At 46.5% G+C, this 27,392-nt stretch overlaps 1 protein-coding gene across 3 annotated transcripts; it reads left to right on the forward strand.

The window, feature by feature from the left end:
- The first annotated feature begins 836 nt into the window (after positions 1 to 836).
- TATDN2 (TatD DNase domain containing 2) lies at positions 837 to 26,727 on the forward strand. Of its 3 annotated transcripts, none has more exons than XR_007146556.1 (8): positions 837 to 1,388; positions 1,501 to 1,932; positions 9,078 to 9,572; positions 16,899 to 17,777; positions 22,123 to 22,250; positions 23,783 to 23,966; positions 24,161 to 24,258; positions 24,383 to 24,519. XR_007146556.1 is itself a non-coding variant. In XM_047831466.1 (8 exons), exons 2-7 carry the CDS (start codon positions 1,507 to 1,509, stop codon positions 24,521 to 24,523), a joined length of 2,253 nt encoding a protein of 750 aa, XP_047687422.1. In that variant the 5' UTR covers positions 837 to 1,388; positions 1,501 to 1,506; the 3' UTR covers positions 24,524 to 24,551; positions 24,732 to 26,727. The 3 variants fall into 3 exon arrangements, 2 of the variants coding, with proteins under 2 accessions (XP_047687422.1, XP_047687436.1); XM_047831466.1 differs by lacking the exon at positions 24,161 to 24,258 and adding an exon at positions 24,732 to 26,727 and having other exon boundaries at positions 24,383 to 24,551; XM_047831480.1 differs by lacking the exons at positions 22,123 to 22,250; positions 23,783 to 23,966; positions 24,161 to 24,258; positions 24,383 to 24,519 and adding an exon at positions 21,086 to 21,310.
- The last annotated feature ends 665 nt before the right edge of the window (positions 26,728 to 27,392 follow it).

Consider the following 27,392-nt stretch of genomic DNA (forward strand, 5'->3'; position numbering starts at 1 on the left):
TCATGACCTGAGCCGAAGTCGGCCGCTTAACCGACTGAGCCACCCAGGCGCCCCATTTTATTTTTTTTTAAGTTTTTAATTCCAGTTACTTAACATCTGTTTCTATTTTAATACTTAATTATTTTATTAAGACAGTTTTTTACATAGTAAGGACATCAGCCCTTTTTTATGTGTTGCATTTTTCTAATATTCTTTTAACTTTGATATTTTTTGCCCGGCAGAAATTTTACATTTTAGATTTTTGTATCGACTTTTTTTCCTTGTGGCTCTTAACTTCCAACTCTGCCACTCTCTGGGTGTGTCACTTGGTCTCTGAACCAGTTTCCTGCTCTGCAAATGGGGTCATGATGTTAGTGCGGGTTCGAGGAGAGTATCGGGACCTGAACGCGTCTAGCTAAGGGTTGACGCGCTGAGCAGCAGGGAGAGACACTGTAGGGTAGGGGTTCGCGGACGCCCCCAGAGCCATGGAACGCTGGCGGGCGGAACTGCGGCCCTCCCTAGCTTCGCGCTCTTCGGGCCCACGTGAGTGGCTCCGCCCCGCCTTGCTTCCGACCAATGCCTCCAAGCCTCCTGACCAACAGGCGAGCTCCGTCTTGCTCGGAGTCCCGCCCCCTGCCGATTCGAGCAATGGGCGTCCCCCGTTCGGCGCAGGACCTGCCCCCGCCGCACGCCGGGCCGTGGGCCGCAGGGCTCGTTCCGGGAGGCGGGCGCAGCGGAGGCCGGTGTGGCCGGAGCTCGGGCGTAGGCTGGGCGCGGGCTGCAAGACTGGGGTGGGAGGCAAGCGGGCGGCCGGGGTGGGACGTTCCGGCCGTGGGGGCGGCGGGGGCGGCGTCTGGGCTGCGGCGGCAGGGGTCACCGGGCGAGCCGGAGGCTGTCCCGTGGCGGCCGAGCGCCGCACCGCTGGCTCCTGAGGGGCGGCTCGGGCCCCTAGGGCCCCGGGCTGGTCGGCGGGGCCGCGGGAGCAGGGCGGGCTGCGCGCCGGGTCTGGCCCTGCCCTGCGGCCCGCCCTCGGCATTCCGGGCCTCTGGACCACGCGCCCCCCCCAACCCCCTAAAGGCTGAGGGTCTGGTAGCCATGTGTGGACCCTAAAGCGCCTTGTAGTCTTTTGAAGCGCTTCGACATCTCGGAAGTGCTCTGTACTGCAAACTAAATCGAAGCGCTTTGTAATCCCGGAAGCGCTTTGACATCTCCCTAGTAGCGCTGTGCAAACTGAAGCGCTTGGTGATCGCGGAAGCACGTTGTGGGTTTTGGAAACCAAACCGACGCCCTTAGTAAATCTTGGATCGTTTTGACTAAGGCGAAGCGCTTTGGAATCGCGAACAGTAGAAGCCCGTTGGTATCTCCGGAACCTTGAGAACTGTGATGGGCAGTGGAAAGAACGGGGAAAGGTCAGTGAGGCCCCTGGCTCTGACCTGGCTTGCCCTCCTCCAGGGGGCCCTGGGATGGCGGGGGTCTGCGGAGGGGTGGTGTTGGAATCCAGGCCCCCTCTTTACTTCGCAGGTGCCCATGGCGTCGGAGCGGCGCAAGGTCAAGTACCACTGGAGCAGCACTTCGGAAGGGTGTCCCCGCAAGCGCAGCTGCCTCAGGGAGCCCGGTGATGTGGCCCCCTCCAGCCGGTCAGCTCCTAGCTCTGCGTCGCGTTCAGGAGGCACCAGCAGCCCCAAGCGCCTGAAAGCCCAGAAGGAGGACGATGTGGCCTGCACCCCGAGGTTGCCCTGGGGCTCATCCTGCCGCAGAAATTCTTCCTCCTCCTCCTCCTCTTCCTCCTCCTCGCATTCCTCTGGCCCAGGTGTGGGCGGGGCTGCCCCCAAAGGCTGCCTGATTCGGAGCACACGGGGATTCCTTTCATCGTCCAGAGGATCCCCTCTTCGCTCTGCCAACCCCTCTCCGGAAGAAATGGCTTCTCTAGAGGAGGAAGCCTGCAGCCTTAAGGTAGGTGACTGGGAAGGCTTGCAGTCGGTGAAGCCCTTGCACGTGGCTTGAGATATTGGTGGCAGGAAACTAAGAAGGGTCCTGTCTTTAAAGACCTCTGGGGTCTTCCCAGAGGTCTACGCAAACTCCGAACACCCAGCAGTTGGTCGAGGGGGGGAGGGGGCAGGCTAAAGTGCCATAGAGAGGTAGTTTTCAAACTTGGCAGCGCTTCAAAACTATTTGGAAAAGCTTTAAAGTGCTTGTGCCTGTTTCTCATTCTCACTTAATTGGGCTAGGGTGTGGCCTGGGTTTCCAGATTTTTAAATGCTCCTCAAGTAACTGTAATGTGCAGTTTAGGTTGAAGGATTACTGCATTAGAAGGGGCATGGCAAGTTCAAGAGACACCGCTGTGTTTATGTCAGTTGTAAATGTAAGGAATGGTGCCCTTGTAATCTGAACCTTTCTGAGTCACAGAACTGAGAATCAAAATTTGGTTCTTGGGGCGCCTGGGTTGCTCAGCTGGTTGGGAGGCTGACTTCGCCTCAGGTCATGATCTCACAGTCTTTAGCTTGAGCCCCGCATTGGGCTCTGTGCTAACAGCTCAGAGCCTGGAGCTGGCTTGAATTCTTTGTATCCCTCCCTCTCTTCCCTTCCCCCACTCAAAAATAAACATTTAAAAAATTAAAAAAAAAAAGAACTTGATTCTTGGTGTGGCTTTTCACCAGAGTTAATGGTTTCTAGCACCTTGGGATTTTGCTTGGTGGGTAGGGTAGCATTTGTTTTGGAGCTTAAATATTTAGTTCCCCATTAGGAACATGCAGGAGGATTTCTCAGAGGAGGTACATTTCATCCACTCCTTCATTTTATATTAACTTAAAAAAAGATGGATAAAATTTTCTCAGCCTTTTGCTTTTGAGAGGGAGGTGGTGGTGGTGAGGGAACGTTGAACATGAGTCTGTGAGAAGTAGAAGCAAATGTAATTCATCTCTCATGGTCTGCTGTTTCCCCGGTGGAGAGGGTGAGTATTAGCTAATGTCACCGGCTCTACCATGAGCTTCATCCACTCTTCCAGTCAGGTTTGGAACAAATATTTATCGAGGGCCTCGATTGTCACAGGCAGTGCTCTAGTTGCTTGAGATTCTCCAGGAACAAAACGGACATCACCGCCCTCTTAAGAGTTTGCATTCTGGTTTTGCAGCTCTGGGCCTTAGAAGGTGAGGAGTTGTGTATGTGGAGGAGTGGAAGAAAAGTCATAGTTGGGTGAGATGAGCTGCTTTCAGATAAAGTGATCTTACAAAAGAAATAAAAGGCAATGAGGAAAGTGGATTGATCTATAAACTTTGGCTCACTGGTTAAATTACATGGAACTGAGAAATTAGGCTGTCATTGGCTGTTGATCCTGTGGATCTCTTAGGTGAAGTGGGCCGGGTGTTCTCACTGTGCACCTCACACGACTCCTGTATGGCATGTGGATTTTTTTGTTTTTGTGATTTCAGATTCTTACGTCTTTGGCATAAGAATACATATTGAATATGATTCAAATGTAAATCAGGTGAATATCAGTCTTGGCCCGTATAATTTAATCTTGCCATTAATCCTTGACATGATTCACTTAATTTGGGCACAGCATAAAATAATGTCAATTGATTAAGTTTTACTTTGGTGACAATTAGAGATAGAATGAAGCCCTTCAAGAGGGGTGGGAATCTTTGGTTGGTCTTTCAGGGGTGCTGTATTCCTGGCTCAGGCTGTCCTGCAGACCAGGAACTAAGATTTGAAGATAAAGCCTCTGATCCAGGTGGGTGTAAGTCTATCATGGACCCATCTGTATCTCATTTAGGCCTAAGGGCCTTCTTATGCCAAAAGCAATTTAATGGTTAGCTGTGGAGTCATGAGTAGTCCGGTCCTGTCTCAGAAGTCATGAGGTTAGTGCTTTGCCTTTAGTCCATAAGCTCTTGAGGGTTCCTGAGTACCAAGCACTCTGCTGGATTGTGGAGCCGTGAGATGGCTTCTCAGGAGCACATGTTTTGAGGGGAGGCTTGAGAAGTCACAAGACTGCCTCGCGATGTGGTGTGTGGAGCATGTGAGTGAGCCCAGGATGGAGGCTAGCGAGCGAGGTGGGGGCAGGTTGCAGCAGGGCTTTAGTAGGCAAGGGAGTTTGGATTTTGTTCTAAGCCATTACAGAGTTCTATAGAACTCTGTACATGGGGAAGGCAGATTAGCATCTTTGAAAGGTCACTCATGTTCCATGAGGATAGAACATGAGCATGTTGATACTGTTAATCCTAATTCTTCCTCTCTAGCCCTGCTAAGGGTTGTTCCTATAGTGCTTGCTAGTTTGAAAACAAGGTGTGGTACTGGCCTCATCTTGATGAAATACAAAATGCCTTTCTTAGTTTCCTCTCAGTCTGCACCTCTGCCCCTCTTGCTCTGCAGCCACGTCCAGCTTGTTTGTCTAGTAAGTCGTAAGTCCTAAGTCCCATCAGCAAGCACAGCCCAGCGGCACTCACAAAAAAATGGCATGTTCCCCCCTCAGGTCCTTCTAAGGTCCCCTTACTCTTACTTTCTACCCACTTATCCGCCTGTTCTTCTTCATTTGCTCTGTAAACTTTGGGGTACACCCTTGGCTTTGTGTGTGGGTCCTGCATCATCTGTCTCCTCCCCAGTTTCAGCACTGAAGTCTCAGCCAGGTCACAGGATATTCAGAGGGGAAGATGCTTGCTTGAGTCTTTTCTGGCTGCAATAACAATGCCGCAGACTGGGTAGCTTGTAAACAGTGGAAAATTATTTCTTACTGTTCTGGAGGCTGGAGTCTGAGATCAAGGGGTCAGCATGGTTGCGTGAGGGCCCTTTTCTGGGTTGCAGATTTCTCCTTCTGTCTTCACATGGCAGAGGGGACAGGGAAGCTCTCTTGGGGCCTCTTAGATGAGAGCGCTAATCACATTCATGAGGCCTCCACTTTCATGACCTAATCACTTCCCAAATGACCCACCTAGTACCATGACCTTGAGGTTAGAGTTCACCATAGGAATTTTGGGGGGACCCATTCAGACCATGGCTAGACTAGGCAATTTGGAATCACTAGATGCCTGCTGGCCCAGCCTCTTAATGTTTATTCCTTATTACCTCTATCTAGGACAGTTGTTGGAGAAGTTTTCTCAAATTCTAATGGTGGCTGAAGATCTTCATTTACTCTTAGAGTAAGAGTTAAATTTATCTGTTGTGAGCACCTTCACCTACCTGGTCTTTAGTCTTTAGTATGACCTACCTAAATTTCTACTTTCAACTTAGGGAAGGAAGACTGGAAGGGAAAAAATTGAGCATTTATGATGTGATAGACCTTTATCAAATATGATTTTCAATGTTTGACCCATAAGCTCTCATATAATCTTGAGAGGCTTGTGAAATAGTAATATCTTTACATGTCAGTTAACAAATATTTACATATCGATTAACAAATGTTTGAGCACCTAGTATGTGTAGGCTCTGGGAAAGGAGGCTCAGAAATGTTAAGTAACTTGACCAAGGCCGTATAGCTTGTATGTGGCGAAGCTGTGCTGTAGTCCCAGATCTGTGGGACTTCAAAGCCTGTGTTCTTTCCAGTGCGGCCCTCTGGAGCACCTGCTCTGTCCTGGCCCAGTGTTAGAATGAGGGATGGAGAGACGAGGAGGGCAAGATCCTCCCCTTGAGGAGCTCTCTGCAGGGTGGCACAGCCCAGACATAGGAAGCCATTGTGTATGTTGGCTCTCGAATGACAGAGCTTTCCTGTGTGATCGTGGTTCCTGCATATTCACCCGGCAGATGTCCAGCGCTCGGGTGGTAGTCCGTGCTAGCGCTTGGAGGTGCGAAGAATAAGGCCGTGGTTGAAGCACTGAAAAGTCATTCATCACTGAGCATTGTGTGGAGTGCTGTAACAGGGGTATTTAAAGTACTGAGAGTCAGAGGGATGAATGACTAACCATAGAGAAAGTCCTCACGGAAGAGGTGCCCTCGCTTGCATTTGCTCCAGCACCTTTCTTCATTCCCGGGCACTTGGGTGTATGGACAAAGCTGGGAGATGATGCTTGGAAAGAAGCTCGGGGTTGAGCCTGTGAATGGCTTCCGATGTCATGCTCGGGAGGTAGGGATGTATTCTGTGGGCAAATGCAGCACGAAGGGTTTTAAGCAGAGGCGTGATGGGGCGCCTGGGTGGCTCAGTCAGTTAAGCGTCCGACTTCAGCTCAAGTCATGATCTCATGGTCCATGAGTTCGAGTCCCGCATCAGGCTCTGTGCTGACAGCTCAGAGCCTGGAGCCTGCTTCAGATTCTGTGTCTCCCTCTCTCTCTGCCCCTCCCCTGCTCGCACTCTGTCTCTCTCCCTCTCAAAAATAAATAAACATAAAGAAAAAATTAAGCAGAGGTGTGAGGTTGCCAGATTTTAGAACTCCTCTGGCGCACTCTAGAGAAAGGATGGGAGGGAGTAGGCAGGAACTGGGTAAGAACTGTTGGCAGTTGTGCAGGTGGGTGAGGACTAGGGCTGGAACAGCTTCTCCACTGAGTCTTTGCCCCACCTTCAGAGATGGATAATTCACCAAGCCATGCTGCCGGGAAAAATGAAATCTCTCCTTTAAGGAGCCAGGTTGTTGGCCTTTTCTCTTGAACTTTCTACCTAATCTTTACCTTTATAGCCTCCTATTCTGAAAGTCTTCAGTAACCTGGATCCATTTCGGGTCCTCACGGCCTTTGACATCTCAGCCTTTGCTGCTGTTTCTCAATTTTCATATTTTTGCCATTCTCCTTTGGTTTCCAGGATATTAGGGGGTACTTGAGTTTGCCTCCTAGTTCTGCCACTTACAAGGCATATGGCAGTTTCCCTCTCTGTACAAGAGGGATGACAGCTGTGGCATCTCTGAATTGTAAGTCACAAGGTAACACAAGGTATGTTATTTGAATTCTAACACTTTTTTCTCCCACAAGGATAGTCCTGGTCTTCTTTACCAGGATGGGCAAAATGGTGGTCCATAAGCTGAATGCGGCCTGCTGGGTCCTCAAAGTACCCAAAATTTTGGAAATTGCACATTAAAAATATATGCCTCCTGTCCAGACCTCTGCCTTGAACCGGGGACTTGAGGGACCTTCTTCTCCTTCCCTACTTTCTACTCCCTTTTCCTGTGTTATTTTTCTCTCTGGCACTTTTCACTCTCTAACATATATATTGCCTTTATTCTGGTTTTCCCTTTGCTCACCAACTAGAATGTAAGGTGCAGTAAGCAGGTGTTTTGGTATGCTTTATTGAATGCTAAACCCCCAGATCCAGAAGTGTGTCTGCTAGCATATAGTAAGTGCTCAACAAAAAATTGCTCACTGGATGAAAAAATGAGTTAAATTTGAGATTTCTTGTTTTACTTGGAAAACCAGAATCTTTAACTCTGGATCTGTACTAACAAGTGGTGGCAATTGGTTTGAGATGAGGAGCTGTGACCCATCAGACAGTACAGGGGCTCCTCTGTTTGCTGTCGACCTTGTCTTTCTGTGCTGTCCTACACCTGCCCTGGGCCAGGGGTTGGAGGGCGAGGAGAGGGGTAGCTCATGGCCCAGGGAGAGGTAGAGAAGTCAAAGAAGGGATTTGGAGCCTTCCAGGATGAATAGTAGTTTGTGAAATGTGAAATGAATACTAAGGCAAGGGTATTCCAAGCAAAGGAGATTAGATTTGCCTATAAAGGTATATAAGAGGGTGTGACGGGGATGCTGGAGGCTGGCAGGTGGTTGGTGGTAGAGATGAGGGTGGTGGAGAAGCAGGCTGGGAAGTTGTGGCTGTGCCCTGTAAGGCAAGCCCAGGGAACCTCCAAGTTCATTTTTAACATTTGTTAGATTTTCTCAAATAAGGAAAGGTACCAAAAAAATGGTTTATAATCTCCTTTCCCAGATAATCCCCGAGACAATTAAAAAAAAATGTTTACCATGTTAGAAAATTCAGAGGTTCAAAATGAAAGTAAAAACCACCTTTCCCGTCCATTTCGTCAAAGCTAGTAGATGCCAACAATTTGAGTACTGCTAGTAAAAAAATAGCATGCCATGTTAGTGCCTAGATTTATATATTTCAAAAGCCTTAAAAAAAAACAGACAACAACCAAAGATGATATGTGCTTCCTGGAAAGAGTTCAAATATGAGAGGTGTGTAAAATAAGAGGGTAAGCCTCTTTATGTAACCACTCACTTCCTGATGGACAGTAGAGAAAAAGTATCAGCGACCTTAGTGTGGAGTTCTCTCTCTGTCTATATATTTGAGAGGAATTTAATGCAAATGAATTAGAACAAGTTGTAGGGACTATAGAAGGCCTTGGGATAATGGTCAATCTAGGTCCTGGCTGGGAAGGTTTGGACTTCATTGCTTTTGAGATGATTCTAGAGGAAGATGTGTTGAGTGTTCTTACCCCAGGCTGGGATTAGACTGGATGCATTTCACAGTAAATGAACATTGAGAACAAATAGTGTAGCTCCTGGAATGAGTGAGTGCTGAGGGGAAGGAAAGAAGGGACTGAGACTTGACCTGTGTCTCTGAGGAGATTTGAGGTCGGGGGTAGTTATAGTCTCTGGACTGACCCTGGTGCATTCTCTGGGAGACGAGACACCTCCCAGCACCAAGGTTTTGATTTGGGGGAAGGAGTTTGCAGAGAATTTCAATAAGGCTTGCACCCTGCCCTCAGGACTTGGGAGATTGGAGTCTATTGCTCCCTGGGTCCTTAGGTCTCTTGGACTCTTAGATGTGGGATTGGGTTAATTGACCCTTTTATTGCTGAAATTTTGGGGCTCTCTTTTGTGTATGTGTGTTCTGAAGTGTTTGGTGGTAGTCCTTGGCCTTAAGGAACTTACATTCTAGTGTTTTTGGACTGTTTATCTCTCGGTTCATTCCTGCCCCCTACAGTATGAGCGTATGATCTAATGAGCGGTAGAAAGTGAATAGTAAGAAATGGCAGCAATTCAGGCCCTTTTACAGTGGTACTTCTCAATAGGTTGGGATGGAAACCACCTCCAGGAGAGAATCTTTGTCTTAGCCACTGTCACTTTGCCTATGATTGGTGCAGCCACCACTGATTTATGATTTGCTGAGTCCTTGCTATATGAAATCACCCTTGGGACAACCCTTTCATGATCTGTGATTTTTTTTTTTTTTTTTCCCCTTCCAGGTTGATTTGAAAGATAGTTCTCGTAACTCCACAAACTCTGAATTTGCAGCCGAAGCTGAGGGTCAGAATGACACAATTGAGGAACCAAACAAGGTCCAGAAAAGGAAGAGGGATAGGTTTCGAGACCAAGGCTCTACAATGATCTACCTGAAGGCTATCCAGGGCATCTTGGGAAAGTCGATGCCAAAAAGGAAGGGAGAGGCTTCCACTAGGGCCACACCAAACACAAGGGAGCGTCCCAGCCGTGGAGAAGGGCCAGCCAGGAGTGCCACTGTGTCTCCTCCTCAGAAAGGGAAAGAGTCAGCCCCAGAGGTAAGAGCAGAGGAGGAAAAGGCTGTGCTGGAGAGGACCAGCTTCTGTGACAGGAGAGTGGTGATAGACCCTCAGGAGAAACCCAGCGAGGAGACACCTGGTGACCGAAGGACAGTCATTGACAAGCATTCTCCACCTCTGGAGTTTTTGGATGACTCTGACTCTCATTTAGAAAGCCAGAAGGTGAGTTGAGCTTACACCAAGCATTAGGTTTTTAGTTTTCTTGATTTTATGTTATTTGGCCTTTGTAGTTTGATCCTAGGTGTTGTGTTCTTCGTTAAAAGCAGCACTTGACTTACCCAGGATTCCAGGACAAATTGATGATTCTCTTCTAAAATACTTCCAGAGTTTCTAAGAAGTCTCAATACAGTGCTGAGTTTTCTTTCTTTAAGATTTTATTTTTAAGTAATCGCTGCACCAAACTTCGGGCTCAAACTCACAACCCTGAGAGCAGGAGTTGTATGCTCCACCAACTGAGCCAGCTAGGCACCCCCCAACCTTTTTTTTTCTTTTTTTTTAAATGTAGACTTTATGTTTGTTAGAATGTGTGTGCCTGCCCTAACAAAATGGATAATGGCTTAAAGAAAATAGAAACTTGGCTTCAGAAGAATGGCTTCGTAGTTTCAGGGACACTGGTGCCCTCTGTCTTGATGCCCTGCTCCCTCAGCTCAGTTTCCGTCTGTGATCTGAGTTGGCTACTCTGAAGGGACCCTGAGTACATTACATTGACATTCTAGCCAGTAGGAAGGGGAGAAGAGCAGAGGACTCCTTCTCTTTTAAGAACTTGGCTCAGAAGTTGTCCACATCATTTCTGCTTTTATCTATTGACACGAATCTAGAATCCTGGCCAATGCCTAGCTGCAAGAGACTCTGGAAAATTAACTTTCATCTTGGAGATTTACACCCAGATCACCTTTATTGTTCTTGAAGGAAAGAATGGTATTGGAGGGACACTAGCGATTTTTAACACAGTTTATAATTGGGGGGAAAAGCATTCCACTGTTGTACCCATCTCTACTTACCCTTTACTTACGTCTCTTGAGTAGCAGCTCCTTGAATCTCTTTAACTCTTTCTTCTAGTATCTCCATATTTCTCAGTGATCTTGCACTGTGTATTGATTTTCTAGTTGTAGACATCTATGGATGTGCTATGCAGAAGATGAGAATTTAGTTTGCTGCGCTAACTTTGGCACCACCACACCCATGAACCTGTTACCTCTTCTCCTTGCAGCTCCCTGTGTTGTTGTCATACTATTTCTGGCTAAATCTATTGAAGATTTGTTATTCCCATATTCCTAGCCCGAATCATCTAATATACTCTGATTACATTTTTTGTTTTGTTTTATTTATTTTTGAGAGAGGCAGAGTGTGAGCGGGGGAGGGGCGGAGAGAGAGGGAAACAGAGAATCTGAAGCAGGTTTCCGACTCTGAGCTATCAGCACAGAGCCCGATGCAGGGCTTGAACCCATAAACCGTGAGATCATGACCTGAGCCACCCGGGCGCCCCTGATTACATTCTTATAAAAAATTTATCTTCCTTTGAGAGCATCACTGCCTTGTTTTTTCCCTTTAGTTTTCTTCATACCTGTCACTAATTCATCCCCAAACTGCTAGTGCCATAAAATTCTCCTCAATATTGTCAAAATAAGTAATCTCAGTTTTCTTCTTCCCTGTACTTGCCTTAGTTGTTGCCTTAGAATTCCCCCTTTTCCTGTTTCCTTTCATTTCTGCTTTCTTTGTGAGTAATTAAGGTAGGTGTATATAATACTTACTGCCTGCCCCCCCCCCCCCATTTTTGACATACTTCATGTCTTGGTTTTTTAAAAATTTTTAAATGTTTATTGTTGAGAGAGAGAGAGACAGAGCGACAGAGCATGAGCAGGGAAGGGCAGAGAGAGAGGGAGACACAGAATCCAAAGCAGACTCCAGGCTCTGAGCTGTCAGCATAGAGCCCAATGTGGTGCTCAAACTCAGGAGCCATGAGATCATGACCTGAGCTGAAGTTGGACACTTAACTGACTGAGCCACTCAGGCGCCCCTGACATACTTAATTTCTAGGAACACTAGTTTAATGTTTTGAGTATTCCTTTTTTAGAGCATCCTATTATTGTTTGAGATTATCATGCCTTGTCTCTTTGAGAATATTATAGGTTTGTTTTGAGTTTTCTTCTGCTTTCTGCACTACTTTTTCACTGAGTTTCCTTCTCATTTTTTTCCAAGTATTTTGGTTTCTATCTTTTGTGGTAGAGCTCTCCTGGGATGTGTTGGCTGTCTGTTCATATTTAAAGATGGAGCTTTCAAAAGCTGATTGGAAGTCCTAAGTGCTGGCTTCAACATAGAGTGATGACATTGGGTAATTTTGTGGGGGTCCCAACTGGATCTGTGGCTTGCTGTTCACAGGCTGCTCAGTGTCCCCCAGGGGAAATGCTCTATTCCTCCACCTAGGAGATATACATCTGGCTGCTGCTGTTCTGGGAGTCAGGGTTCGGGAGGTACCTGGGTTGTCAACTGTCTAACGTGCGATGGTCCCTCACCCTTGATTGTGTGTCCATTGTCCCTGATTATTCCATAATCTCCTTGGCTCAACTTTTCCAAGTATGAACCTTAGTCTTTTGCTGGGTGGAGAAAGGGCAGACCCACCTGCACAGGATGAGAGGAGGGATCTGGGGACCTAACATCACAGATTCCAACTCATTCTCCTGTTTTCATCTCCAGCTTTACCTTCATTTTCAGAGGTCGAATGCTTCCAACTGAGTCTTTTGGGGGTCCTGTACTGTGGCTCACCCTGGGTTTTTCTCACTGCAGGCTTAGGTTTTGGCTGTCTCTGATCTGCTTATCTGATAACTGTTCATCTATCTGCTTTCTAGCGGCTGATTTTTGTGTAATTAGCTTTGCCGTTTATTCTATATGCTTTCTCTTTGTAGGTTTATGTCTTTTCAAGTCATTTCCTATAATTTTCAAAGGGTTTTTTGGCAGGAAGGACAAAAACCACATGTGCTATATTTAACTGGAAATCTCACGAACAATATGTTTTATAACCTACTTTTTCTACTAACTATATAATGGCTGCATTTCCTGTCTAATGTTGATCATGATCTTGTTGGGCCACCTGAAATTCCTTTGTACGGATGAACTTTCCAAACTTACCCAGACTTCTATTTGTCAGGCAGGACATTTAGATTGTCTTTGTTAAGTATGCATTTGGAGGAGGCATGAAATGGTAGGTAAGCACTGAGTGTTGGGATCAGGTAATAAGGGGTCATACCTTGGCCACCTGAACTGTGATCATGAGAAAGCCGCTTAACCTCTTTGAGCCCCAGTTTCATCTGTGTAAAAGTCACAGTTCTTGAAATCTTATCATGGTTAAACAAAAGGATCAGCAGACTTATTTTGTAAAGGGTCAGGTCATATCTTAGGTGTTGTGAACTATGTGGCCTGCGTTGGAACTATTCAGTTTTGCTGTAGAAGCATGAAAACAGAGACGGTATTTAAGTGCACAGGCCTGACTGTTCAGTAAAACTTTGTTTACACCAACAGGGAGTGCATTGGATTTGGCTTATGGGTCACAGTTTGCTGAACTGATACATGAAAACGCTTTGCTCAGTGACTAAGTATATAGTAGGACCTCAGTAAATGTAACTTTAAATTTTACCATATTTGTGTGAACCTAAGGCAATCTCCAATATAGGTAACCTTCCATTTTCTTAAGAAAACGCAAAAACCTTTTCTTGGCCAACTTGACTAAGCCTTTCAGGAACTTAGATTACATAATCATAAGTCTGTTTATGGTATGTATTTGTAGTTACACTTGCATTTTCAAATTCATATGTTTTCCCCACTCTGCTGTTTTTCCCACTCACTCATTTCATTAAATTTTATTGAACCTTTGCACATGTCCTTGACATGGTCTTTGCTGTCACTGGAGTTACTTTTTGAGTCAAGTAGTGTGATTTCCTGAACTTCCCTGATAATAAGAATGGAAAATCTGACTCAGGAGGTCTGAGATGGGCATTGATGTTTGTTTGTTTGTTTGTTTTAATGTTTTTATTTATTTTTTGGGGGGGGGGGAGGGTCAGATAGAAGGGAGACACAGAATCTGAAGCAGGCTCCAGGCTATGAGCTCTCCTCACAAAGCCTGATGCAGGGCTTGAACTCGTGAACTGAGAGATCATGACCTGAGCCAAAGTCGGATGCTTAACCGACTGAGCCACCCAGGTGCTCCTCAAGTATTTTCCCAATGTCTCTTTATGTGCAATCATTTACCATATTGCTTTTTAAGAGTGATAATTAAAAAATTTTTAATGTTTATTTCTGAGAGAGAGAGACAGAGTGTAAGCGGGGGAGGGACAGAGAGAGAGGGAGACACAAAATCTGAAGCAGGCTCCAGCGTCTGAGTTGTCAGCACAGAGCCCGATGCGGGGCTCGAACTCACAGACAGCAAGATCATGACCTGAGCTGAAGTCGGAGGCCCAACCGACTGAGCCACCCAGGTGTCCCAAGAGTGATATTTAAAAAACAAAAAGTGCGGGGCCCCTGGGTGGCTCAGTTGGTTGAGTGACCGACTTCGGCTCAGGTCATGATCTCACAGTTTGTGAGTCCGAGCCCCGTGTCGGGCTCCATGCTGACAGCTTGGAGCCTGGAGCCTGCTTCAAATTCTGTGTCTCCCCCTCTGTCTGCCCCTTCCCTGCTCATGCTCCGTGTGTCTCTCTCTCAATAATAAGTAAACGTTAAAAAATTAAAAAAAAAAAAAAAAATTAAAAAAAAGTGCTCTTTAAAAGGTTTGTTGAAAATGACGTTGGGCAAACTGTGAGGTCATATCCTCCAGAAATGATTATTAAATCTGGTACATCTCTTTGCTTAACCCCACCCCTCTATTTTTAAGAAATGAATTTAGAGAACCTTCCTATAAGCATCCAACATTAGCTTGGTTGAGGTCTGTTTGGGGTCATTTGTCCTCCTCACATAAAAGAATGTACATCTTGCAATACAGGAGACTTTGTAAGAACTAGCATATAAAATGCCCCCTTTCTGAGGGGTCATCTTCGGGGATAAAACCTTACCTTCTGTTCAGGTGCTTTTTGTAATTTTAATCAGATTAGTTATTTAAAGAAATGGCAGAATAACTTTAAAGAGCTGGATTGCAAAGATGTTAATTGCATCTGAGAATGGTTTTAACTTTCAAGTGCACATATACAAAAGTAATGATTCTAGTGTGTCTTAGTGGAAAAAAGGAAAAAAAAAAAAAAAACAACTTGTCCAGCTCTAGCAAGAGTGCAAGTTTTTATTGTCTACGTTGGTGGAAATTTCCACCATAAGTAAGATGGTTTTTGAAGGATTATTCTCCCTTAGAGATTAATTTGTAGAAAACTTTTTTTTTTTTTTTTTAAGTAAACTCTGTCCAATGTGGAGCTTGAACTTGCAACCCTGACATCAAGAGTCACACACTCCACTGACTGAGCCAGTCAGACGCCCCTGAAAAACCTTTTATGGGAAATTTCAAGCATATTCAAAGTAAATAGATTAGTGTAACAAATCACCCAGTTGCCTGTCACCCACCTTCAGGAGTTCAGATTAAATGTTAAATGTGCTGCAATTTAGGTGATCTTGTATCTTAGAAAATACTATTTTTTTAAAAAGATTTTTTTTTTAATGTTTATTTTTGAGAGAGAGAGAGAGAGAGAGACAGAGACAGAGCATGAGCAGGGGAGGGGCGGAGAGAAAGGAAGACACAGAATCTGAAGCAGGCTCCAGGCTCTGAACTGTCAGCACAGAGCCTGATGCAGGGCTCGAATTTACGAACAGTGAGATTGTAACCTGAGTGGAAGCCAGACATTTAACTGACTGAGCAACCCAGGCACTCCTAGAAAAGGTTCTTGTTTGGATATTTCTGTTACTCAGGAAAGGAGTAGCAAAAAGAAAATCTAAAGTGGGAAAGTATCCTATGGGAAGTTTATAATTCATTAACATTTTTGTGACCAATAAAATGTGACCATTTTGTTTCCTTTTGGAGTGTGGGTAGAGGTATGGAAGATTAGTATCCGCAGTAGAAACAAAAAAAGATTTCTTTTCCATTTTAAGGAGGTAATCAATTTATTCATCAGGCTTCTTTAGAATAAATTTTTTGTTATGTGATTTGTATTTGCTTATACAAGTATTTTTAGGAAAACACTTTGTAAAGTGTGTTTTGCTGCTCAAGCTGACTGGTCCTGGAGCGTATAGATGGCTTCGTTAACTAAAAGAAACTAGGAATAGTCTTTTTGGCATGAGTTGAGATCTATGTGTTTACTGTATTTCTCAAACCTGATTTGTATAAAAGTGACATGGAGAATTAAATACGGATTCTTTGGGACCCTGTTGAATTAAAATATCTTAGGGTGGGGTAGCCTTAAAAAGCCCCCAGTTGGTTCCAATTTGAAGCTAAGTTCAGGAACCATTGCCCCATTTATTCTACAAATTAATTCATCAAATGTTTGTGAGCACGGTATGCTAGGCACTGTTGTAAGTGTTTGGAAGATATGAGTGAAGAAACCAAAAATTCATGACCTTCGGGACTTCTGTTTTAGGCAAAGCTAAATTGATATAATGTAATGTGATCCACTTAACCATTGCCATGTAGTGGCTGAAACTAAATGTTTTACTTTGCTCTCAGTTTTGTGAGTGAGGAATTCAGAAAGGTCCGGACAAGGCAGGTCTTGCTTGGGGGTGGAGGTGGTGGTCTGTCATGTGCTTCTGATGCAGTTCTTGGGAGGCCTGCATTCCGAAAGTTCATCAGGGCTGGACGGGCAAGGTGCTTGCTCATGTGCCTGGCAGTTGATGCTGGCACCTACATGGGACCTCTCTAGCATATGGTCTCGGTGTTCTGGCCTCTTCTGTGGTAGCTGGCTTCCCTGGGAGGAGCAAGCTGTCAGAACAGAGGGGAAGCTGTAAGGCTGTTCTGACCTAGCCTTGGAAGTTGTCCAGTGTCCCTCCTGCTGTGCTCTCCTGAGTGTTCTCCTGTGAGTCACTAGGTTGCCTTAGGTTTGAGGGGAAGGGAGGGGTCACAAACCCCACCTCTCGATGGGGAGTAGTGTTAAAAGCATTTGCAGACACATCTTAAACCCACCTTGACTGTGCGGTTTGCATTTGGAATGTATTGGAGACACGTTAGAGATGAGACCTACTGGGTGCTGCTTTTCTCTAAAATCCCCAGCACACCAGGTGTTCTAGAGAGCAGATTTTCTCCAAAGGGATCATTCAGAAAGGGAGTGCAGGAATAGCATCCCCTTTAGGGATGGTATTCTAAGACTGTGGTCACAGTTGTTTTCCTGAACCTGATATGACTGGCTTTAGCTGTAACCTGGCTCACATTCTGGAAATTACAAGGAAACCAGGCAGAAAGTAAGCCAATGCAAAGCCTTCACTGTGGCCAGAAAGACAAGCCAGAGTTTATGTTCTGCTGATGACAGAGTGTGAGAGGCTGTCTTCATTCACACAGGAGGGCTCACCCGTTGTTTGTTTTCTTTTCTGCAGCCTAAAGAAAGGGCGGTGGTGATAGAGCGCACCTCTTCAGGAAGTGACTGGTCTGATGTAGACGAAGTCTCCACAGTCCGATTCTCTCAGGAGGAGCCCGGCTCGCTGAAACCCTCCACAGTTCCAGAGCCTTCTGCCTTCCCCACTGACTATGTCATGTACCCGGCTCATTTGTATAGTAGTCCGTGGTGTGACTACGCCAGCTATTGGACCAGCAGCCCCAAGCCTTGCGGCTACCCCTCTGTGGGCGCCGGCAGTGACACGCTGCAGGCAGGGCGGAGCAACCGGGGCCTCCTGAGTGATTGTCCCCCTAACTCTGCAGTGACTTCCCAGAATACTTCCAGAGACCAGGAGGCAACAGAGGAAGGCACATCCCAGAACTCCCGTTCATTTCATTTCTCCAGAAGCTCGGAAGAAGAGGTGAAGGAGAAAAGAGCACTCCAGGAGGAGATGGCACCACGTCCCTGCGGAGGCCACGCATCCGGCTCCCTGCCAAGGAGCCATCGGGGGTCAGGCCTAGAAGAGGGTTTCATCGATACCCACTGTCACCTGGACATGCTGTATTCCAAGTTGTCTTTCAAAGGGTCCTTTACCAAGTTCAGAAAAATTTATAGCACCTCCTTCCCTAAGGAGTTTCAGGGCTGCATCTCTGACTTCTGTGATCCTCGGACACTGACTGATTGCCTGTGGGAGGAGCTCTTGAAAGAGGATCTGGTTTGGGGGGCCTTTGGCTGTCATCCTCATTTTGCACGTTACTACAGTGAGAGTCAAGAAAGAAATCTTTTGCAAGCCTTAAGGCACCCCAAGGCTGTGGCATTTGGGGAAATGGGCTTGGATTACTCATATAAGTGCACCACGCCTGTCCCAGAACAGCACAAGGTAATGAGGGTCTCTTTAGTTTGCTCACAGTTTTATTTCCTCTGTCAGTTGTTGAAACCCAACAGTAAAGCTTTCTCTGCTCTCGTATCTAGAGAATTCAGAGCCCCTAAAAATGTGATGGCTCTTGTCCAGACCCTCAAGATGTTACTTGTCACATGATTCACCAACTATTTCTTTACACTTGATTGTGTAGGAGAGGGGGATAGGTACTCTGTGACATCTTGTGGCATGATATATATATATATGGCAGGACATTTGTTACTCGTTTTGGGAGGCAACCAATTTTGTTCCAACTATATTTTTAATCTGATTCTAAAGTTAAGTATGTTAGTAGCAGAATATTTTGAAAATATAAAAACATGTAAAGAGAATTTCCCATCCTGCCAGAGATGACGACTATTACCCATCTTAGTACTTGCCCCTGTCCAAGTATTTTTTTGAGCACAGACATTTGCCAGAGGAAGGGTGGTTCGAGTATTTCAGTGGAAGTTTCTGATTTGGGAAGGAGCAGGACAAGAGGAAAGACCCTCCCACGTTGTCACTGCTCACACTGCCAGGTTGCATTTGTTGTAGAATTTGTTGTGTGCTGTCTTCGTGCTGATGATGCCTGGTAGGCTGGGTCTGCATGCCCAGTACGTTCCAGGCCTTGGCGAGAGGGCTCGTGGATGCCAGCCTGGTCAGAGTTTAGCAAGCCAGCTTTCCCTTTAGCACTGTCCCCTGCCCGGCTCGGTCAACCTCTGCCATGCACTGATACTGTGCCCCATTGATACTTGCATCTGTGGTTAACGGTGTGAGTTAAGAGAGGGAATCTTGTAGAGCCAGAGGTTTCTTAGTTTTCCCTTAACCAAAGAGAAAGTTTAGAGAAGGTGTGGTACTCTTCTGCTGAAGGACTCCAGACCTTTATACACCTTTAGGAGAGAGATTCCAATTTGAATACGGTTGTCCATGGCAACCAACTTGCGTGCAAGGCTTAAGAGTTAATTTACATAAGAAACGATTTCAGATGCTCAGATGCTCCCAAAGGATCTTTTTAAAATGAGTTTTCTAGGACCTGCTAAGGTTACTAAATTTGGAACAGGGTGATTTTGACTTGATCTATTTTCAGACAGGTGGGATTTTATTTGTGCAAATGTTTTCAGTTTTTTACTTTAGTGAGTTTCTAGTGTAAATAGTGTTTGTGTTCAGAATTAGGTTTGTCTTACACAAACCTCTTGTGTGTCCACAGTTCTTTTCGCTAATACTAGAAAGCTTGCAGTTCCTGGCTTGTGGCAGTCATAAACTAGTCCAAAGTGAATGGAAGAATAGCTAAATCTGAAGACATAGAAAACAGATTTTTAAGAAAGTGAGGAATATTTAATATTCAGCTTTCCTGGTTTGTTTCCCTGGCTCAATGCAGGTGTGGTATGGAAAGAGGAACAATTGAGAAATGTGTGCACTAAGGCAACTGGAAGGAAGAAGAGTATTGTGTTTAATTGTGTAGCTGGGGTTGATTGAATGCCTACTATGTGCCAAGAAACGTACTAAGTATTTCACAGTAACTTTTCCCTTTATTAAGTTATTATGGTAACGGGGCACCTGCGTAGCTCAGTTGGTTGAGTGTCCACCTTCAGCTCAGGTCATGATCTCACGGTTCGTGAGTTTGAGCCCAGTGTTGGGCTCTGTGCTGACAACTCAGGGCCTGGAGCCTGCTTTGGATTCTGTGTCTCCCTCTCTCTGCCTCTCTCCTGCTCATGCTCTGTCTCTCTGTCTCTCAAAAATAAATAAACATTAAAAAAAAAAGTTACTATGGTATCAGATCTGCATGTTGAGGCCCATAGGGCGTGCCGTGCAACAGACATCTTGAAGGTGTAGCAGAGGGTGATAAAATCCTGTGGATATCATCTGGCTTGGTGAGAGGGGACTCATGACTGGAAAATGGCGATTCAGAGGAAACACATAGCTGGCAGCGGGAGGGGAAGATAAAATATTTCTGTAGAACACTGACGACCACCAGGCTGGACGGAGGAAGTGGATGCCTTGTTCTTGATGTAAATCTACACTCAGGCACCAAAGTGAGAAGTGGTGGGACCTAACAGCTACAATAGGTAGATGTCTGCACGGAGTTGGATTTACCTAAAAGCAGAGTGATTGACAAGTTCTTGATGAATATTTTACCTTATGAAGGGAAGAAGATAAGCTGATGGAAGAAACCGTATCTGGCTAAGTGATAGGGTGCCAGCTCTGGTTGGTTATTAGAGCTTGGTTTCTGTTACCTAGTATTTTCTGGAAGGATTGGGAAACAGAGGAAAGCAAAAGAATTGGGGGAAAATTCAATAGTTACCCTGCTACTCAGAGTGAACCACTGTTAACTTTTTCCTTGCTTATCTGTGTGTTCGTAGATTTAACTGCCTATTTGACTCCTAACAGTTAGTTCCTGGATAGTTCAGGTATGAGTTGCACACATCAGCTAGCATGACTATCAGAATCTCTTGGTATCTGGTTTCAAAAGACAGAGGGAGTGGACTGGCCTTCCCTACCTGGGCTGTCTGATCCAGGCGGTTTTTGCCTCTAGTTGTGTTTGACTGAAATTAATTACTGGGGAATTGAGTATGCAAGAGCTGCCTGGACCACCCCTAGGAGAGACTGATTGACTCAGGAATTCCTGGAAATAATGGATCCGTGGGAGAACCAGAGCTCGTACAGGCAGAAGAAGAGTAATTATGCTGGGTCAGTAGCTTCCCCCCGCTTGATTCCCTACTGGTGTTTGTCAGCTGGATTCCTGGTGATGACAAATGCTCTAGGTAGCTCCAACCCAGCCACAGGGTCCTGTCTTCTAACACGTCTTCTCCCATCTGCCTGTTTTTGAAATTTGGATGTTTTACAAAATGTTGTATTTTTAGTATTATTGTCCCTTGTAGAATTGCAAGGAACAAATGGCATGTCTAACAAGAACCTGTCATAGAATCATATGTCCATGCTTTTTAAAAAAAGTTAGGAAACAAAAATTAGTTTTGAATATTTTTTCCACTTCTGAAAAGGTTCTGGTTTCAAATATATTTTGAAAAAAATAGGCTTTTTATAACAGCTTTGTAGTATTCTATCCTAAGGCTATAGTTTGCCCTTATGAACAATTTTTTAGAAGCAGGAATTAAGCCTTGGAAATTGAATCTCTTGTGACCTCCAGCTTCTGGAGGGACCCAAGGAGGGCAGCTGTGTTGGGGAGGGGATCCAGCGAGCTGTAGATACAGGGCTAGACTGTCTTTGAAGACTCTACCAAGCATTCTAAGATTTTGGTGTCTGTGGTCATTTTCCTTTTGTTGAAAACACAGGTTAAACAAGAATGACATCAGAATTGGTATTGGTTCACTGTCACTGTTAGAAGAGGAAGCCCAAGCGTTGGACTTGAAGATGTCATTCTCAAGTGAATATTACAGGACTCAAATTACCAATAGTAGTTTTTTGATGTTAAAAATGCAAACATGAATTCTGTTCCACTGTTAAAAAAAAAAAGCTCATGGAAACATTGTTTTAGATGAGGTTATTTGTTTATAATGAATTAATACTCGTGTTCTTCTAAAGCTGAACTTGTTAGAGGAAAGGATAAGTTCTAGCCCCTTTTTTATTTAAATTCTTAACGATATGTGTATTTTACTAGTGATTTAAAAGTGGCTAGAGTTTGTTGTTGTTTTTTAAAGGTTAAAAAAATGAAAGGTAGTGTATCAGTAGGTATTCACCTAGAAGGATATCTGATTTTGGTTGAGTAAAGAAAGTGAGTTGGAGAAAATAGGTAGTTTCTTCTTTCAAATACTTGAGCACCTTTTGAGATCCACACATTGTGCGTGTGTGTGTGTGTGTGTATGCACGTACAACTTTGGAACTTGCGTGGAAGGGGATTACCTTTTGGGGGTAGGCGTAGAGATGGGTACGGTGAGGGAAAGGACATTTAACTTGATGTCCCTGAGCCCTGCCCTGCCCCCGCAACCCCACATAAGCATTGCATGGTGGTTGCTCTGTGGAGTGCCAGGGTTCAGATGTGGATTGTGGTGCTCCAGCTTCCAGCTGCGGATCCCTTGCCCTCTCTTGGAACCACCTCTTCTTCAACTGCATGACAGGCCAACAACAGTACCTTACCTTAGGGTGCTTGCAAGAATCACAGGAATACACCTAAAGAGTATTTAGGAATACACCTAAAGAGCTCTGAGCTCTACCTGTGAGTCAGCACCCAGTAAGCGTTAGCTGTTATTATAATACATTATGTAGTCTGCAGAATTGGGGACGATGGAGGTGCTCACTGCTCTGGGTGTTGTGGAGGTAACAGGCTTCTGGAGTGGCTCTGACCCACAGGTGTCCCTGTGCCTTCTCCCAGGTGTTTGAGAGACAGCTGCAGCTGGCCGTATCTCTGAAGAAGCCCTTGGTGATCCACTGCCGAGAAGCTGACGAAGATCTGCTGAACATCATGAAAAAATTTGTGCCCTCAGACTACAAGATCCATAGGTTAGAAGGCTGGAGCTTCGGTGGGCAAATGAGAGGAACACTTCTTTCTGTGTAGGATATTAGTTGGAAAAAGGAAAACTCACTGAGGAGAGGATGATCCTATCAGGTCTTTGTGACATAGTATCCCTTCTAAAGATGAAGTATTAGATTCAGTCATGTGAGATTTCTGATATTTGACCATTTTTCACTTACATAATGGCAATTTCATATGGTTTGAACTAATATCCTAAATCACCTCTGAGCAACAAAGGGGCTTTCGTGACCCCGGTCCCTGGTGGCAGGCTACAGTGGAGCCTGAGCTCTCAGAGATGAAGGCCCTACATCTGGGGAGAGATCACTGTGTTGTCCAGTGACTTAGCAAATAGAGATCATTCCAGGGCACCAAAAAAGAAATTCTTTCCTTTTTTGAATTTGAAAGTTCATTTTCTAGCCATTGAATTTCCCTGTGCATTTAATCTGAATTGTATCTAGGGGCTCAGTGTGGTAAACTCTTGATCTCCTACCTGGGAGATCAATGCCTACCTGTCCTAGGCATTTGGCTTGGGGTCCCTGGGAGCAGCTGTGGAGGCTGGCAAGTGACTTCCGCAGAGAGTAGGGCTGAGTCGCGCATAAGGTGCTGTGGGAGCCAGAAGAGGGGCTGTTAGCTTAGCTTTGCTAGAAAGGGGCCAGGAGGTAATGCCTGGGCTGGCTCTTTCAAGATGGGTGAGATGGGTTAACTGAAAAAATGGAGCCTAGAACCCAAACCAGGTGTTGACAGGCAGCAGAAGGCAGTGGATTATCAGGCTAGACCGCCGCCTTTCAGGTGCCCAAGTGGAGAGGGCGACCTCTCTGATTGTTGTAGCACACACCAGAGATGAGGCACCGTCCCTCAGCCCTTTTGGGTGGGTTGGTTGGCTTCTCATGGCTTTGTTTGGGGATGGCTTTGAAGGAAGTCTAATGGGGGACAGATAAACCAGGGCCAAGATGGCTCAGCGAGGTGTTGTGGCTGGAGGAAGCCCTGAATTTTCTGACTGGTTAACAATATAACAGTGCCTTAAGAACATGAATGGATAACACATTCAGAGAAAATTGACCTGTAGTCCCACTCTCTGATATCTTCATCTTTTTGTTTGCTTCCAGTTCATTTGGCTGCAGAGACATAGTTTTTTACCTATTGTAACTGTAATCTTGGAGGGGCCGCAGGTTTTAAGTCTGTTTCTCTTCTCGTGTTACAAGCGCACCCTGTCCCTATATTGCTGCTGGATATTCCCTGTGGTGGCCACTTCGAGTGGCTGCGTGGGATTGGGCGCAGTGATGGGCTAACTGCTGAGCTTTGATCACTGAGAGTCACCGTGGGTCTTACCTTGTTGGAACCATGGTGTTCCCATCTGGCTACCGTGGAGTCCTCTTGGATGAAATCTTTGTGTTTCTGGGAATTTGTCCACACAAAATCATTTGAAAGGGCCACTGTGTCTTGGGGGCAGTTGGGGGCTGTTGCAAAGGGGGCTGTGAGAGGGGCCCTGATCTGGAAACCCTCCCCTCCCCTCCACCAGGCACTGCTTCACTGGCAGCTACCCAGTCATCGAGCCTCTGCTGAAGCACTTCCCCAACATGTCTGTGGGCTTCACAGCAGTCCTGACTTACTCCTCGGCCTGGGAGGCCCGGGAAGCTCTGAAGCAGATCCCGCTGGAGAGAATCATTGTGGAAACTGATGCTCCCTACTTCCTGCCCCGACAGGTAGGGGTGGGTCATCAGGCTGAGTTGAGGCGGGGATGGGGGGAGGGGGGCGGTCACCTTTGCAAGGTTGGCAGGCCCAGAGCCCTAGTGACTTCCAGGTTTCATCCTTGGCTGTGTAGATGTCTCCTTGTTGTTCTCTGCAGAACCAAAAGTCTAGGGGGCTGAGAAGCTGAAGGGTAACCACTCTCTTCCAGGCAGTGCAAAGCCCTACCCTGTAGAGGGTAGTCCAAGGAAGCGTGGGACCCTGCTCACCCAGAGCCCCCCATGACTAGGACTCTCCCTGCACCTGCAGGTAAAGGGGTCTCTACAGGGCAGCCCCAAAGAGGTCCTTGCTGGGAAAGGGACGGGGAGGGGGATCTGTGTAATGACTGTGCACAGAAGGCACAGTGATGTTCTGAATGCTTGATGTCTTCCAGGTTCCCAAAAGCCTCTGCCAGTATGCCCACCCAGGCCTGGCCTTGCATACGGTCCGAGAGATTGCGAGGGTCAAAGATCAGCCGCTCTCCCACACCTTGGCCATCCTGCGTGAGAACACCAGCCGCCTCTACAATCTTTAAGCAGAGAGGGTGCAGTCAGGAGAAAAAGGTCAGACTAGAAAAGGTCATCAAGATCACGTTACATGTTTTTTAAAAATCAGGACAAAAATTGGTTTCTCTGCATCTTCTTACTGGAGAGAATGTAGAACATAGGGTGAGCATTTAGCCTGATCTGTCTTGAGTGAACTTGGTTTGGGACCTTCTTCCTTTTCTCTCCCCACCCCTCCAGGACAACCAGTGGCCTGACAGAAGATGGGCTGGTTTGCTCTCTGCCTGTATGTCCAAGGTCAGGGATGTGTCTGAAGAGAGCCCCTTGGAACGGAGGAAACCAGGACAGGATGTTTGCCTCGAAGCCCCGTCCTAAAGCTCTACTTCTGGCTCGGGGGTGGGGTGGGGAGCAGCGTGGAGCAAGGCGTGGGTAGGGTCTACCTCCCGGGGCAGTCAGTGATGCAGGAAGGGGCTGAGAGGAGGGCGCAGTGAGTTCGCCACTCCAAGTCCTGGTGCTCTGCAGCCTGCGACTTTGAGCAGTCTTCACAGACCCTCTCCTACTCGTCTGAGCACCTGTGTGTGTGTAACTCCGCTCCTGGGTCTCCGATCTAAAGATGAACTCCCAAGTGGGAAACCTCCTCTGGGGGACGTTAACTGGAGCCTTGTCTCGGAGGTTTATGGTCCTTCAACCGAGAAGTCCTTCCCTTCTTTCCCTGGATAATGCTTCGGTTCGGCTGTCCCAGCTGCTGCCTCAGTTCTGCTTCAGCATGAGTGGAATACCTTGGCTGCTCATCTCACTGGTTCTTCTGCCATCGGTCTGGAGGGGTGGGGGACGCTCACTGTCCGGGGGAAGTCCTGGCCAATGGGGATCTGGACAGACTGGGGGACTCCAGGAGGAGGCCTTTGGGAGGAAGAGGACCCCTGAGAAGGTGTTTCTGCTTACCGATGCCCCCAGGGCTACGGCTCGGTTGTGTTCATCGGGTAAGGGTTCAGTTTGCAGCAGATGCGACCTGCTAGTCTGCTGTTGGGACGTCCCACCTGCCTGTTGCTCCATTTTTGCCCCATTCTCCTGGAACACTGGACCAAGAATACTTCTGTTTCATCCCATGTAACAGCCCCTTATGTGCCCCACCCGGGTTGAGAGGTAAACCAGTTTAATTCTTCAGAACTCTGTTGGGGCTGCTCAGCCATGGTGTTGCTTGTGCCGCACATGATCTTAGCCAAAAGGCCGAGAAGCGATGGTGTTGCTTATGCCGAACAAACAGGCCTGGTGTCTCTGCCTTTCAGTCCTCTCCCAGGGCTCTCTCTCCCTTGCCTTTGCCTCATCTGTGTCCTTTCTCCCATGTTGGAAGTGAGCGCCTCTCCTTTGACTTTTGAGAGGCTGGGTCGTCAGGTTCTAAGCTGTGCTCTGCTCCCTGCCTGGTATATCTGTTACAGGCCCTGGAAGGTTCTAATGGTTGAGGGTTAAGTGTGAGGACACTCTGCACTTTGTCCAAAAGGATCCTTTACCCCGATCTCCCACAGTGAGATGGGACACCTTCAGTCCCTTGTCTGTTTCTTGGAGGCCGGTAGCTTAATTCGTGAAATCCATCACTTAATGCTGGATTTCTCTAGGGGTTTTTGGAAGGTGCATTTGAGCCTCGTAAGCTGAAAGGGAATGGACTTAACGTTTCATAGCTGGTGTTTCTGTCTTGGCCTGGTGCACGTGTCACTGGCCTGGGAAGCAGGCCTTGATTCACTGTTGGCCTTCCATGGCTCAGCTGCGTGGCATTGTCTGTGCCTCCAGTTTGCCAACGCGGGGAATCGGGGGCTTGCTCTCCCGCTTGGAGGACTAAGTATTTCAGAGCGCTCTGTTGTCCCGCAAGTGAACTGCAGCCTGTACACCTCCTTTACAACAAGCCCTGTCAGTCAATACTCACTGCGCTGGAAGCGGAGTGGTCCTGTGCTAGAGGGCTAAAAGTGATGACTAAGTGGATGTCTCTGAGCCTGTGCAGTCTCCCTGCCAAGGTAAAGCACAAGGTGCTATGTACTCTCATCTCTAGGATTTAAGATGATCATTTCTGTGCTGTTACACAGTGGAACATGACTTGTGTGGGTGGTGAAAGCTGGTGGGCATTGTTTTTGACTTGATGGCTGACTTGATTGTTTTTGCTGTGCTGCCGGAATGCCTCTGTATGTCCCCCCACCCCCTGCCCCTTTTGGCCATCTCTTTCTGAAAATAAAGTGATGGGTCTTTAGCCAGCTCCCGTGCCCTCTGTGGTTGGTTACACTTCTCAGAGTGATAACAATCAAGTTGTTGGCCAGCCTTGTAACCTGAGAATCCAAAGTTGGGGAGAAATTCTCAGGTATACATGTTATGTCTCTGCAAAATGAAACTGGTAATAAGAATACCTGGTACCTTCCTTCTTCAGAGTTCTGCTGCCCTCGAACATTAACCCATTTTACTGCCTGGGAATTCCGATGTACTGCTGCTTAGCAGTACACAGATCTTTGCTTTTCCTTTCTCCCCCCGGAGCACTGCAGTAGGAGAAACGGAGTACACAAGGGTAGTGTTGACAGATCTGTTGTAGTGAGGCAAGTCTTTGGACTATGGCCTCCTCTGATGCCTCTGGGCAAACTTGGGAGGAAATTCTGTGTCACTACTTTCAGTTGGTCCTCTAATTTTGTGCCAAGGTATTACTGAACACAAGTGCACAAGCCAGAAGTAAGCCTGTAAAAAGGAAGGCTGTGTTCCAAGAATGCTACAGATGCCTGTGCTGATTTGACGCCTGTGCTGATGCCTCGTTGGAGACACGGTCATCGATGATGCATCTTCAGCACATAATTCCATCACTTTGTCTCCTTTGTTCCTTCCCAGGAGAGCACACGGTTGATGGCATCTGCTCAGAGGTAGTCCTATTTG

The sequence above is a fragment of the Prionailurus viverrinus genome, chromosome A2, assembly GCF_022837055.1.
Source record: "Prionailurus viverrinus isolate Anna chromosome A2, UM_Priviv_1.0, whole genome shotgun sequence".
NCBI classification, from domain to species: domain Eukaryota; kingdom Metazoa; phylum Chordata; class Mammalia; order Carnivora; family Felidae; genus Prionailurus; species Prionailurus viverrinus.